The sequence below is a fragment of the Pyxicephalus adspersus genome, chromosome 10, assembly GCF_032062135.1.
Source record: "Pyxicephalus adspersus chromosome 10, UCB_Pads_2.0, whole genome shotgun sequence".
Taxonomy (NCBI): domain Eukaryota; kingdom Metazoa; phylum Chordata; class Amphibia; order Anura; family Pyxicephalidae; genus Pyxicephalus; species Pyxicephalus adspersus.
In genome coordinates, this window is record NC_092867.1 from 44,028,589 (window position 1) to 44,044,292 (window position 15,704).

Sequence of the window (15,704 nt, forward strand, 5' to 3'; positions counted from 1 at the left end):
GCGTATCCAATCCAATACAAAATAATATAAAATTAATACAAAGTACATAACTGGTAAATTCAAATGCTCATTTTGTATTGGATTGAATACAAACTCCAGTATTGCCACCAATTATCCAGTCCAATATTGCCACCAGCACACTCCCCCCGAGGACCTCAACCGCCCGCCCTACTAGCCAAACCAGCAATCACAAACCCAAACTGCCAACCACATAAGCACAAAAAAGGGGAGGGAGGGTGGGAAAAACTTTTTCTGAAGGCTGTCTCGCTCTGAAAGGGGGGGTCCCTCCTACTCCTGCACATTTTAACTACTCTGTTCCTGCTTAAACCTCCTCCCCCTCCTTCCCCCTTTCCTTTCCTCTCGCTCACTCTCGTCCAAAACTTTAAACCCTATGCTATCTGCCCCCTGACTGCCCAGTCATGACGGCCTTCCCCTTTGCGCCTTCCTCTCTCGTTACAGGCCTCACTTTTCTTCTGACATATATATGTATATATATATATACAGTTTTTATCAGGGTAGAATTTTTAAATACCTTCAGTTTAATTGCCTGTATAGTCAAATTGTAACAAAGACACCCCAAGGCATTTGATGCATTATGGCCATTACCCCAACAGACTGCTAAGTTTTGATTAGGGTAGGGAAAGACAAGAATGGTGCACATGCAGTAAAATAACCTATATTTTCATCTTCATGGCAGCTTCCACCCTAAGTCCCCTACTGCCTGGAGCCTTCCAGCAATAAAAAAAAAATCATATATAATTTTCCAGTCTTTGATACAGTCATGTGGCCTCTCTCTAAGCAAATTTTTTTGTCCGGATCATATGGCACAGTGCTCCTCAGAATTTTCCTGTCAGCCCAGGGTAGCTTTATGATGCATTCCCAGGGTGCATGTCCTTGATGTTCTGGTCTCACAGATAATGGGTTAACAAAGGATGGGCATCTTATAGGCCTTCAGCAAAGAAGTGTCAGACCTCAGAATAGTGGGTATTGCTTGGAAACTGCTTTTTGATTTTATTTTCAGTTGTAGTTTTAATGGACAATAGCTTTATTAAACAAAAAAACGAATTGTATGTAGTGTAATTGTGTTCTATGTTTGAGGGTTTGTGAAAAATGATATATAATTATATAAATTAAAAACTATATTATAAAAATATACATGTATAATTTATATAATAAATAAATATATAATTATATATAATACGAAAGTGGTTACTGTATATTAAGTGCTTAATCTCAAATGGTAAAGCTGCACAGCATTCTCGGATATTCCCTGAAAAAGTTGTTGAACAATAAAACCTAGTTTGGGATGTAGTATTTAGAAGTCGGTGGAGGTTTGCCAAAGGTGCCTAAAGGTTGGCTTAGGTTAAAGAAGATCTAAGTGAATGCACACCCTCGAGTAGGAGGGTTACATACCCTGTTTCCTCGATTATAAGGCACTGTAATTTTTTTGAAATGCCAAAATATGCCCTAGGTCTTATTTTCAGGGGGATGTCTTATTTTTCCATGAAGACTAGAGTACACATTTATTGTTGAAAGTCACTCATGATCACTCATGTGCCATTGATTGTCCCCTTCTGATCACTCATGTTCTATTGATTGTCCCCTTCTGATCACTCATGTGCCGTTCATATTCCCCTTCTGATCACTCTATGCAATGATTGTCCCCTTCTGATCACTCTATGCAATGATTGACCCTTTCTGATCACTCTATGCCATTGATTGTCCCTTTCTTATCACTCTATGCCATTGATTGTCCCCTTCTGATCACTCTATGCCATTGACTGTCCCCTTCTGTTCACTTACCGGTAATTAAGTGTAGGGATCTCTGTTAAGGCAGGAATCAGCAGCTTGCTTCCTGGTGCAGAATGCCGGCTTGTTACTTTCAGTTTCACTCTGCACTGCAGTCAGGAGGAGACACGTGCTGTAGCCAGCATCAAGGAGACACACACAGGATCGGATATCGGGGGATGTCTTTTAATTTAATGTCTTTTATTTTAATTATTTTTTCAAAAATCGGGGGTGGCTTATTTATTGGGGATGACTTAAAATCGGGGAAACACGGTAGATACTGCTAACAGTATTAAAACTGCATGGAAAATGTTTTTTCTTTTGTGCAAACACTGTCCCAGTTAAGTAGGAAAGTAGGATCTGTTGATTTTGAGATGAAGCCTTTAAAAGTTGCAACTTTACACTTCTGAAAAAATTTGGTGTCCTTTATGGTTTGAAGTGCATTCGGGTGGTTTGAAGTGCATAAAACACCTCTGTGAGAGTTTAGTACAATTAGGGGACATAAATACAACTTATATTGGTGTCACTTAGCCGATGGACTTCTCTGACTGCTGGGAGCTAAGATTTATGAAGATTCCATACCTTAGTGCAGAATGTTTGCACGATACGAGATGACATACACCAAAAAGAATTGTTTACCCAACTGCTTTTAAAGCAGTACTAAACCCATGATACTCACCTATCCCCTTTCTGGCAGCACTATCTTCCTTCCTCTTTTGTTCCTGGAGATGACCTTTGGCCAGCTTGATTGGTCAGGCCAGGAGTTCATGGCAAACAACAATGAGCATGCACAGCTCAGCTAAATTTGACAGCTAGGCGGCGATCAGGCAGTAAAATTGTTATTGCAGAAGGGACATCGCCTGTCTCTTTCTGAAATCACCACCTGCCTGAACCACCAATGTTCAAAGTGGGACTTTAGTCCCAGAAGTAGAACAAAGAGGTTCAGAAGTCGAACAGAGAGGAAAGAAGACTGACTTAGCAAAACAGTTTATATACATTTGAAAATAGCTTCATATGGTTGTCAATTTACTGTGCACCACACACAGCTTGCCCCCATACTGCCCCAGTACCTTTTTCATTCACCTCTAGATATCAATAATTCTAATTCTACTTACCTAGTAAGCCCCTGCTGTTCAACAGATTGAAAAAATAAACTTTATTACTATATGAAAAAAAAGATACACCCTGCCAAGAAAATGCTTAAAACTCAACTCTGAGAAAAATTGATTCACCACCCATTTCTCCCGCCAAACTGTTTTTTACCCATTTACAAATAAAAAAAACAAACAAAACTCTAAAACTATTTTAACTCAGTTTCTTAACTTTTTTACGCCGTCTGAAAATGACGATCCACCGATACAGTTTGGATCCAGTACCGTCTTGACGTTTGCTGCAACTCCTGTCTTTGTGGTTCTTTTTGCTAGCCCTGCATCCCTACAATGCCCTATAGCCATTCAGGGGTCAGTACATGAAACCACATGGTATGAGTGCGAGGGTGGATATGTATTAAACCTTTTCCTTTGCAGACAGTGCTAGTCTACTAAATCAGTAGACTTTTAACATTTACATGTTACTATGGATGTTCTCCTTGAATATGGGTAACTTTAGGTAACTTATAACAATATAAAATAAGTAGAGCCTGAATTTGTATTAGATAGAACAGCACATTTCTAAATAGTTTCATGTTAATAAAAGAGTTGGGTTCAAGTACAAATGTAATAGAATGGGTTCTACGTTAGTGAATAGTAAGCAATGATAAAAAGTATTCATAAGGGTTTTATTTATTAAAGTGTCTGGAGGCTAAAAAATATTCCAGCCTGTAGAAAACATTTTACAAGTAAATTCTGTAAATTATATTTTTTCAACAGCTGTCTAAAAGGTGAACAGTACAGGGATATCATGTTGTTTTTGCAGTGTCTTCAGTTACAACTAAATATCAACACTCATGGTTCTTACTGTCTATGATTTATATTTCTACATTGGATCTATGTTTCTATATTATTATTATGTGTTTTGGGGAATGTAATGCTATATCTAATTCAAAAACACATTTCTTCCTCCTGTTCAGAAAATATGTTTTCAAATAGTTCCCATTAATACCTCCTATCCTTTTCAGAGAGCTGCATATTTTTGTGTGTGTGTGGCTACAATTCTTGCTCCATTTAGAATATCATAATTTGTAGTCACCCCAATGAGCTAAGACTACAAATGTAAATGCACCCATTCATAATACACAATCTAGCAAACCTGGAATGGATCTGGTCCAGGATTCAAAACATCTGCTAGGAAATATCAAACGTTTTTTAAAAATTCATTTCATGTTTTCTGGATCACCCAGCTTCACTTCTGAAAGTGTATTCTCTCCAGCCTTAGAGAACTTTAATAAATCAGGGCCCCTATCTTTTGTTTATCTAGGTATCAATTCTAAAGCTACATACACACTTCCAATTATTATCGTTGGAAAACGAACGACGAACGTTCATGCACGATATATACGAACGATCGTATAGCACCGATCCTGCACATAGAGTTAACGACATGATCGTTCGTAGATATTGTACACACAATAGATACGATCGTTTGACCGATAGAGGAACTATGTGCACGACAGGAAAGTGAACGGACGTTCGTTCATCACGCATGCTCTGAACATGGACGATCAACGAACGACCGTACACACGAACGATGTTCAACGATCGTCGTCCAATCCAATCCGCCGGTCCGGTCGTTCGTTTCCAGCGACTTTCCTCGTTCGTCGGCGTCGTTGGTTACTTTTTTACGAACGATTTTTTGCCCAATCGATCGTTCGTCGTTCGATTGGAACGATAAAAATTGGAAGTGTGTACGCACCTTAAGTGCATTAGAAGTCTCATGTTTAGTGGTACTAATTATCCTGTTCACAAGATGCCTATATGAACAGATAATACGGTAGTATGGTATTATTTACTTCCCATGCTTTTCAAGTACTAAATAATATGTTGTTGTAATCAGAATTTAATGCTGTGGTACGCATACCTTTAACACTTGTTTTGGTTTATGTTTATGTTCTGAATTCACAATGTGGATATGTAACCCACCTGTGTGCATTATCACACATAATAAATTTAATTTTGGCCACACAAAAAAACTCTTCTTTCTCTATTTTTTTTGAATTACTGCTAATGAGTAGGGATGAGCGAGAATACCTCTGGCATTCTCTCAAAAATTTTGGTGAACTGATTTTGCGAAACCATCAGAAGATCGAGGAAATCATTATGATCCTCGGCACTAGAGGTTAATTAACCTCTAGTGCCCGGGGATCGTAGTGGAACAGCAGATGAACTCTCAATGGAGTTTCTCTACAGTTCATGGTCACCAGGCTGTACTTATGCTGTGTCTGATCCCCGGCACCAGAGGTTAAATAGGGACAAGTCTCCCCATTCAAAACCTCTAGTGCGCTCTGATTGGCTGAGGAAAGCTTTCCTGGGCCAATCAGAGAGCACTAGAGGTGTTGAAGAGGTTTGATCGTACACTGAGCTGATCAATGAATGCAGCTTTTTTTTTTTAATTCAATCTCATTTGGCGAATTTACACTGGCCGTTCTCGCTTACAATTTGGGTAAATGAGAATGGCAAACGGAACATAAGCAGGAAATTCAAATCAAACATAACTTTTAAATTCTGTATTTTATTAAACAATTTCATCCAACTACCTACTAAAGGAATGAGCCCAGAGATTTGTGTTTCAACCATCTAAAGCAATACCTCCAAAGAGATCCCATCAAAAATGTGTAATCTCTATTATGTGATAACTGCTATGTATAAAAACAAATTGGTGACTGCAGTATTATTTTCTATTAAAATACTTTATCACCATCTGCTGGCAATTTGATATATTGCAATAAATATTTTAAATTAAAAATAAAAATCCTGAGACTGGGACATGACAAAATAATTTTAAATTGTGATGGTAGTCTGGACAAATTATAGAGTAAAATGTATACTTTTTATTTATAAAAAAACTAGCACAGGTCAAAATAAAAAAAAATATTAGTTTCTTTTTCAAAAGATTAAAAAGAAAAAAAAATATTTTACCAATTTTGTCAAGATTGCTTTCAATACTAGGGCCACCATGGAACATATTATGATGTCATATTATGCATTCAAAAAAATTCAAAAATAAATATAAAATTATATCATTGTTTATTATTATAATAATTTTAATAAAATATAATTTATAATGCAAAATAACTAACATGGAAAAGAAGGCAGTGAAATCTGATCGGCTCCTAAATGTAAAATTTTGACCTTCAAAATAAAAAAAAAGAAAAGACAATCAAAAACTCTCCTAGTAGGATCTTCTAAAACTGAAAATTCATTTTACAAATAGCTTTGAATACAAAATCAGGTTGAACATAAGCCAAACCAAAGTACCAAAAGGCAAAGTTCAGTTGCATAACTTTGTTCAAATTTGGATGTAGAAACATACACTGCTATAGTGAACCGTTTCGTATAGTGGCTCTTAGCAATAACCCCCTCTATTTTTTCTGTTATAAAGAAGCAGAAAAACGACAAGACAGATACTACAAAATGCGAAACTTTTAATGTGTAAAATGTATTTTTTAAAATGAAAAAGCTAAAGACCAATGTATGAAAAAAACCCCAGAAAACATGCTACAGTAAAAGGATTCTGACTTGTTAACATATGCTGTTACTTGGTAAGTACGTGTGCTGCTTCTGCAACATTTTGTATTTTACATTTATTTCTAAAGGCTTAATAGGAAAAAATTATATTTATATTTTTTTTCACAAAAAGTATTTTTTTAAGCATCAATATCACGTAACTGCCAATATGTATTCCTGTTTTTTTTTTTTTAGATAGCTTTTATAATATATTGGCAGAAAAAGTATATACTGGCAGATATAAATATGATAGGTAAATATTACTGTTAACCTAAAAAAGTACAGATTGTATAGTCTTGTGTTAGGTAATGTATGTTCTTGACACTGTGCTTTCATAAAAATTATTTGTTGATAACAGATATTTTTCTTGTGTCTGTAGCAGTTTGCATATTTCATGTTATTATAATTATGCTTTTAGATCATTTAGAAGTGGCAGGAAGAAACATAATGCAAATAAATCTGTGCTTAATTTTATTATATGTTTTCTATAATTTTATTATATCGGTCAAAGAACAAAAATGTCCTTATCTGGTAAAGGTCCCTAGAAGCTCTGTTGCCAGAGAACTCGAACATGCAAATAATTATAATTCCAACTAATGTTTGCCTGACCCTCCCCTTATCTTATGTCAATCATAGAGATGAACCAATGTTGAGGTACACAAAGTGAAAGAGGCTGAACATAACTTCAACAACTAAAGTGAATACTTGTATATTACAGGTTCCCAGACTTAATCAAACCCAATGTACTTAAAAATTTACATAAAATTTTTGCTAGTGTATATAGGATGTGCATATTCCTACTGAAATCATAAAACATATTTAAAATACTTTTTAAGTTATTTATGTATTTATTTTCAGGGTGAATATTTGAAGCATGAATATGGTAAAGATTTTAACTCTTTTATTTTTTGGGATTTCAACAAATGCTATTACAACCACTTCAACGGATAATGGTAAATGTGAAGAATTCACCAATACTTGTGCAGTTATCTCATGCGGTTCACAAAGATCTGCTGGACTGCCTGGCAGAGATGGGAGAGATGGTAAAGAAGGTCCAAAGGGTGAAAAGGGGGACAAAGGTAAATACAGATCTACTATACTGACTTTTCCAGAGGTCACTGATTTTCAACAAACACATAAATAACAAAATGGAAAAATACAGGATAGAACTCACCCATATTCCGTATTGTACTTTGCCTCATCCCTCTCTCTTAAATGCAATGTCTTAGGCACCTGTATACAATGCTTTGTATATCAACATTTAGGTCTGATTGTGGATTAAACTATTCAGAAATTAGAAAGGTAAATAATAATAATCTAAAGCATGAATGCAAATCTACCAAAGAATCCACCAAAAAAAAAGAAAAGAAAAAGAAATTGAATTATGGACTGGCTTAGTTAAATTCCTGGTTTAAGTCACAATGAAATTTATTGGGAAATTTAAAATGGATGGTATATTAAATCTGAATACAATAATTAAATATTTTTTAACTCAAGTAATTTTGCAATATAGAAGGGCCATCGATTAGGGAGCTATACTTGATGGATACCTGAATTTACAAAGTTAGCCTCTGGTTCACAGGCACGGAGTGGGGGATGGGGGGGGGGGATATGTTAAGAGTGCCAACAGAGGTCAAGTAACAGGCCATTAAAAGATTAACCTTTGTAAATTCACTTACAAGGACAACAAGGACATCGGGGGAGTCAAGGACCTCCAGGAAAAATTGGCCCACCAGGAGCAAAAGGTGACAAAGGTTCCATTGGACAAAAAGGAGAACAAGGTGTAAGTGCTACATCAGGTAAGATAATAGCATGAAATAATTTTTTTATTGTATATTGTTTTTAGTCTATATTCACTGTTTTACAGTGTTTGTCACTTTATGGGGGTGACTGATGAAATAACCATCTATGAAGATCATTTCATGTATGTTCTATGTTTTACACAATTTTCAATGACTCAAATATCAGTTTGAGGTTTATTGGAAGAGTTTTTTTTTTTTATAGCATATAAATGTAGTATTAACTTAACAGTATGTTTATAATCCATACAGTGATGTATTACTAAGGGTCTATTAGTAACCTTGGGTCTGTCGAATCTTGAGAGCTCCCTTTAAAATCATTCCAACAATAAAACTCCACACATTCACCTAGAAGTTACCAACCATAGTTGCCTTTTAATAACAAAATAATCCCTACAGAACAACAATAGGCCACCTCAGTCCCCCAACTGCAATATATTTTCTTGGGACATACAGGCTGACACAGTGGGTCTGTTTTATTAAAGCTCACTAAGGCTGGGTGATCCAGCAAACCTGGAATGTTTTCCTTAAAAGTAACTTGCTATTTGCTAGCAAATGTTTTGAATCCTGGACCAGATCCATTCCAGGTGTGCTTAATCACCCAGCTTCACTTTATGCTATAATGAAACAGCCCAAACTACTGATGGACTCAAACTAAAAACAGTAGGGTTGAAGGTTTAAAGTCTTCTACCAGGAATGGACACTTTTTAATTGATCTTAGAAGGAAAACCTCTCCATTACATGTTCCTTTTACATCTCACCTCCCAAATCTCCTTACTAATCAGGTACATACCAACCCTCCTAACTATTGTTGGTGTTCGAATTCGGGTTGTCGTTATATTTGACCCCAATCTGGCTGTTCAAATGCGGGTAGACCCGACCCTAAAAATCGAGATCCGACTGAAAAATTCGGATGAATGTTCAGGTGATCGAATGCCGAATTCGAACACCATTGAAGTCAATGGTAGGATATTTTGGGTTTTTTTGTGGGACTATTAAGGGCTGCAAGAGCAATCAGGTGGTTCTTGCAGCCCTTTACTAGTTGTATGTGTTCATGTATAGAGTTTTTCTATCCAAGAACACAGGAAGTCCTGTGTTCTTGGATAGAGAAACTCTATCCAGGAACACCTACTACAGGGCTGCAGCAGCAAACCCGATTGCTGTTGCTGCACTGTACTAGTAGTATTTGTTCTTGGATATTACATTTTTTTAATGCAAATTTTTGCTGTTGAATCTCGTTTTTTTTTTGGGTCGGGTCTACCCGAATTCAAACAGCCATATTTGCATTGAATATAAGGACGACCCGAATTCGAACGCCAACACTAATAATAATGGCCTAAGTTTCCATTTTATAATTCTGTTAGACGTCATACCTAAATATTTACCTAGCTTTAATTTGTAGGTGATAGATGTAGATGTATTTATCAGTGAAAACTCTTTTTCCTTTTATGTTAGAGGTTGATACTGTCAGGGAGCAAATGAAAGTGTTTGAAAGAGAGCTACATCTGCTTCAAGCAAGCCTTAATAAATATAATAAAAGTAAGTAACAATAATCGTGAGATTTTTTAAAGTTCAATTATGTGAAAGCACTTGACTTATTTTTGCTTTTTTGATCTAAAAAGCAGGAACATCTATCTCTTTTTTCCAGTACTTATTCTGTTCACCAAATAAGTCTGATAATATAATTATTATTGTTTGATCTACCAAACACGCCACAGATTCATAAAAAGTTGGGGCAGGGGTTTTACCCATTCCATAATAAATTCAAAATGAAGGATGACATTTTGGCTTTCAATAGAAAGGTAGTCCCTGAGTTAAGGACATCCGACATGACTCCTAGATACGAACGGGGCTTCCCTGCTCATTCGAGTGTAGGACAGAGGCTTGATGGGGGGCAGGGGGAGGTTTGCATGACTTGATGAAGAAGTCTTTTGCTGTTCAGTAACCTCTTGTAACTCTTTAATGACCAAGACCAACTCTGCATTTGTTTCTTTTTGCATATCAATGTACATCTAGCTCTAGAAGTGAATGAATGTCTAGGCTCCAAAACGTTTTTTTTTTTTGCTTTGTGATTAACTCATAGTGATGATTTTATACAGTAACTGACACCACACTGCCTTATAATATGTTGAGACAAACATCTGTCCTAATTGCATTTACTAAAATAATGTACCTGTTCCGACTTACATACAAATTCAACTTAAGAACAAAATTACAGTCTCTATCTCGTATGTAACCTAGGGACTACCTGTTCATACATTATTTGTAGTAAGAAAACAACTCATTCCATTGCTAAATTTTAAAAATACATTATATACAGTATGGTTTTAAGCAGTACAAAAGAAAATCAAGAAGTCAGTTGCTTTAATTTATCTATGGCTTTATAAAACACCTAAAGACAGAGATTGACATAAAGAAATAACAATAAGAAAAGTTCCTTCTGTATTAGAGAAATATATCTTTCATATATATTCTTTTTCTTGAAATCTTTCAGTTCTGCTCTTCCATGGTGGTAAACAAGCAGGCGATAAAGTGTTTGTGACCAATGGCTTTGAGGAAAACTTTGAAAATGCCCAAAAGACCTGTAAAGAAGCTGGAGGAAACTTGGCAACTCCAAGAAATGCAGCAGAAAATAGCGCTACTCAGGAAATACTTCATACCAAGGGAGAGTCAAGCAAATCTTTCTTGGGCATATCAGATGCACAGGTTGAAGGGATTTTTAAGTATCTGACAGGAGAGAAGATGACCTTTACTAACTGGAACTTAGGAGAACCGAATAACAGCAAAGACAATGAAGACTGTGTAGAGATCCAGGACAATGGGAAATGGAATGACATTCCATGCAATTTACTGCGACTTGTTATCTGTGAATTTTAATAGAACTACTTTAAACCATGGCAGAATCTGCATCTTATGTGTGGATACATATGGATATGTCTGTATGTTTATCTAAATATTTGTGGGTATATGAAATAAAGTGATATATATGTAATTTACAATTATAACCTTTACATAGCTTTTCATGTAAGGATGAAGTAAAGCCTGCTTTCTTCCCTTTTTTAACCTTCTTCAAAATGTAAAAAATTTAAAAAAGATATGGGTGCATCCAATACCTACTTAGACATCATCAATGTACTTCTTTATTCAATGCAGGCAATCCATGCAAAAAAATCACACCACTCTGCCTCAATACTCTTCTCAACAGAGCCCCATCGTGATACCAGCATTGGCATAACTCAAAGAGTTGTGCAAACATTAAAAAAATGCTTTGATGGGCAGATGGTAATCTTGAGGAGCAGGTAATCCTAAATAGGCATGCAGACTGCACATTCGATACTGAATCTCCATGATAGCCAGGAAGGAAAACCAATATGGGCAAGCCAGAGACACCCAAGCTGGAGAAGAAAGAGCTAGTTACCTATTGTCCAGAAACTTTGGCAAGCCTTTTCTGACTTGCTGCATCATCCAATATAAATGCAATGTCACACTATCACACACGTTCACAATGGACACTACAAGGTTTTCACTTATCTATACAAGCCTTGTCTATAGTATTGCTTTGGGGCATGGCACACGGCGTAGTAATGTATATTAGTACTCATAATTTTAAATGGCATCTAAATGCTATTGGGTTATAGTGTGGCAATGCACAGGTCTTATGTTTCAGCCAATTAAAATAATGGACTGCCCCAATGTTAAAGCATATACAGGCAGCATCACACAATTGTGTCAATACAGCACACTAGTGAGATTGGGGCCCTGGAGTTTACATTAGGAAATACAGCTTGATCTTGGAGTTACCCCATCCTGTTTATTTTGCAGTTAGGGACCACTAATCTATGGGCCAGCATGGAGTGTTAGTTAAAAGAGGTGCGGTGGTGTGGTGATCTCTATATTTAAGAAGTGTACAAGCATACACCTTATACAACTTACCTAGTGAAACTAATTTCAGAGCCCAGAATGGTATTGTTTTTAAATAGATTTTATTTTCTTAGTTTTAAGCCAAAGCACACAGAACATAACCTTGAACAGAAAATGAGTGTCCACAATAATACAAAGTGTTCTTTCCTAAAATAATTAAATACTTTGCCATTGAAGTGATTAATTGGCATTTAATAGGACTAAGCTTTGATTCAATTTCTTTTTAGTTCTCTACCAAGAAGAATAAAGGCAGCATGTGAATCTAAAGAATAATAGGCTCAGCAAAGCTTTAACACAAGAATAAGGCATTTCAATTTAGCAAAGAGTGTAATTGCCATATTTTATTAGGCTTCCCTGTACAGAAATCAGACAGGCTTTAGAATTCTGATTTTTTGTGAATGTTTCTAGTGAAAACAAAATAAAGGAGCACTGTACACACAGACCCAAGAAAAGTGAGAGACACTTTCATAGAAAATACAACTGTTGCTTCCACTTAGTCAATCATGAATCTGCCAGGTCTGTTCTGGTATACTCGTTATGGACCAGAACAATTTTGACATTTCAACTATGGGCTTGTTTTAATTGAGAATAATCTTTTTCTATTAGCTTTTTTGGAAATAATCTTTTAAAAAAACTAAATAATAAAAACTATTATGAAAACTAAAAATAAAATGATGTACAAAATGAAAAACATGTATGTTTTTGATTTCAACTAGTGTAAAAAAAAAACCATTTTTACGGCAATTAAATTAAATCATTTTTTGTTTTGTTTTTCCTTTTTTTACAATTTGGCACTTTTAATGGTTTTATTAACATTGAATGTAACAAAACCAAAATTAATAAATAAAAAAAAAAAAAAAAATCAATATATTTTAAATAATGATCATAGTTAATTGAATGAAACTGAATGCAAGCCGAACTAAATGTAAAAAAATTGCAATTAGCAGGTCCTTAATTTAACCACAACATAATCAATTTTAGGACACTAATTACATTTATAGATAATAGGTCTTTTATTGCAGAAGGGACAGGTGATTCCCATTCTGAAAAAAAACATACCTTTTTGATGGCAGTTTTTACTTTATTGTCAAAATTCCTGCATATACATATTCATCATTTTATGAAAATTGTTCCAGAAAAGTAGATGCTCATAGAGTGACACAGAGAAGTCCAATTCCATATTAAGACACATGGTTTTGGAATTAGATGTCCATCAAGCTTACATAGATTTATTTAAAGATCAGGTACAATGGCTAGTTTATAAGATGTTGTTCCCAGTACAATTTTTGTATCATATCACAAAAATCTATTGCAACATTCTTTTACTGGCAATTGGTGTATTTCACAATCCCTGAGTTTTCCTGTAAAAGTGAGAGAAATATTTACACAAAGATTGCTGTTCCAAGGTGCATGGTACAATCTCTACACTTTGCAAATAAACTTTCGACTTTCATAGCAATGCATCATGGGTGTTGATGGCACTGTAAGACTTAAAACATAAACATTTTCAAAAAAACTTATTGATTAAATAATTTGACAATCTGGGTGTATACAGGCAGGAATAGTCTGGTCCTAAAAATAAAAATAAACTAAATTTTAGAGCGAGGCTGAAATGAAGATTTCCTACCTAACAAACAGACATCCTGGACTTGAAAATAGATCAAGTTCATAAACACATGGTTTAAAACATTTGTTTAGAGCCCTGACCCATATAAAAAACAAAATGAAGAATTAGAATGCTGATAGTGATCCAGGTCTTCTTGTCTAACATCAGTAGCTAACTTTTGAGTTTCTCTTTTGGCTCAATGGATACAGATTCAACACATAAGCTCATTTTATCTCTTCTTCTGGTGATAGTAATTCAAGCAGTATTTCGGTAAAGAAGTAAAAAGTAACAATTTCCTTGCACAAAACTGTATGTACATTTTTGGAAACTACCACATACCATGGAAAAAAAATAAAATCTCAAGAAAGTTCGATAATATGATTGAAGATATCAGCTTTGGAAAGAGGGGTTACCATAATTTTTTGGGTGTACTTATTCTAGTATAACACTCCACTGTAACAAAAAACCTATAACATCCTACAAAAAACACGATATATACATATGAACGCCTTTTCTATTGACTGTGTCGGGAGAACCAATATGGGTATATTACCATACATCAGCAGCAGCCCACAATTTCTTTATATTTCGACCTGTAGCAGTAGTGAAACTTCAGATTGTTAGTAAAGGTGAATGAACAAAAAAAGTTACAAAAATATAAATATAAAATAAATTAGAAGACGCCATAGAGCATGTCTGCGGTATTTTACACTGCAAGAAAAAAAGAGTTGACATAGCAAGCTAAATTACTACAATACCTAGGCAAGTATTATTTTATATTCAGAACTTGGTCATTAGTTAATTTAATGTGGAATCAAACAATGGGCCTGATTTATTAAAGCTCCCCAAGGTTGGCGACATGAAGTTGGTTGATCCAGCGAAGCTGGCATGAAGATCTTGTCCAGAATTCAAAACATTTGCTAGTAAATAACAAACTACTTTGAAGAAATCCATTCCAAGTTTGCTGGATCACCTTCACTGATGAAAGTGTATCCTCTTTAGCCTGAGAGAGCTTTAATAAATCAGGCCCAATAAATTATGTTTTAGACGAGGGGAACCAATGCTTTCTTTTTGTTTTAGATTGAAGAGCTGGACAATGAACCATCTTACAAAGTGTGTATGCATCTTAACGGTTGTAGCTGTGAATTTTACCTTGAGTCAATCAGAAACACCAGCCACATGTTCTGTTGTACAAGGTCTTCCAGGTTTAAATTGTAGAGATGGAAGGGATGGGGCTTTTGGACCAAAGAGTGACCCAAGTGAGATTCATTATTATTTATTTTTCATTGGTGATCATGTTAATATTTGAGATAAACCCGATGTATTAAAATTATATATATATTTATATATAAAAAATATGTATCCTGTATATGTATATTTATTCTCTTCTCTTGTGTTCTCTTGAGGTGTGCGTGGGGAGCCTGGAATTCCAGGTAAAACAGGAACCCTAGGTAAGTAGGTCCAAAAGGCAACCCAGGAGAGAAGGGAAATACTGGAGTTGCAGGTAAGATAGTCTTCTTGATTATATCAATGCATAAATTTGCATTTCTGTGTGAAACCTTAACAATAAGAGAAAGGAAGAGCAAAATAGCGGTACCTTTACTCAACATTCTTAAGATAAATATTTAGCTGACAATGACTGATTTTAAGTTTTATTTTGATATGTAAATGCATATTATTTAACGGAGCATTGCAAAATAAAGAGAAAGGAAGACCAGGTAGAAACCCAGTACAGGTAACTTAGGTCCACCATTATTGCCCCCTCCCCATATAAAAAAAAAAGATATATTACTTGTTTTTCCAGGAGATATTTCCTCTTTTCTGATGTTTCCACTAGTGACATTCAAAATTTATGTTTTTCTCTGATCCTTTCACCCCCCGTGATGTCTTCTTGTACAGTAGAATACAAGCGACCACTACTGGTCCTCC

At 35.3% G+C, this 15,704-nt stretch overlaps 1 protein-coding gene across 2 annotated transcripts; it reads left to right on the forward strand.

Annotated features, from left to right (window-relative positions):
* The first annotated feature begins 6,248 nt into the window (after positions 1-6,248).
* On the forward strand, positions 6,249-11,247 carry LOC140339550 (pulmonary surfactant-associated protein D-like). Of its 2 annotated transcripts, XM_072424304.1 has the most exons (5): positions 6,250-6,484; positions 7,308-7,528; positions 8,132-8,248; positions 9,704-9,787; positions 10,743-11,247. In XM_072424304.1, exons 2-5 carry the CDS (start codon positions 7,324-7,326, stop codon positions 11,123-11,125), a joined length of 789 nt encoding a protein of 262 aa, XP_072280405.1. In that variant the 5' UTR covers positions 6,250-6,484; positions 7,308-7,323; the 3' UTR covers positions 11,126-11,247. The 2 variants fall into 2 exon arrangements, with proteins under 2 accessions (XP_072280406.1, XP_072280405.1); XM_072424305.1 differs by lacking the exon at positions 9,704-9,787 and having other exon boundaries at positions 6,249-6,484.
* The last annotated feature ends 4,457 nt before the right edge of the window (positions 11,248-15,704 follow it).

Coding starts and splice junctions, on each gene's coding strand:
- LOC140339550 (XM_072424304.1), top strand. CDS start 7,324: ATGAATATGGTAAAGATTTTAACTCTTTTATTTTTTGGGATTTCAACA. Junction 8,249..9,703: donor AGGTGTAAGTGCTACATCAG/GTAAGATAATAG, acceptor CTTTTATGTTAG/AGGTTGATACTGTCAGGGAG. Junction 9,788..10,742: donor CCTTAATAAATATAATAAAA/GTAAGTAACAAT, acceptor GAAATCTTTCAG/TTCTGCTCTTCCATGGTGGT.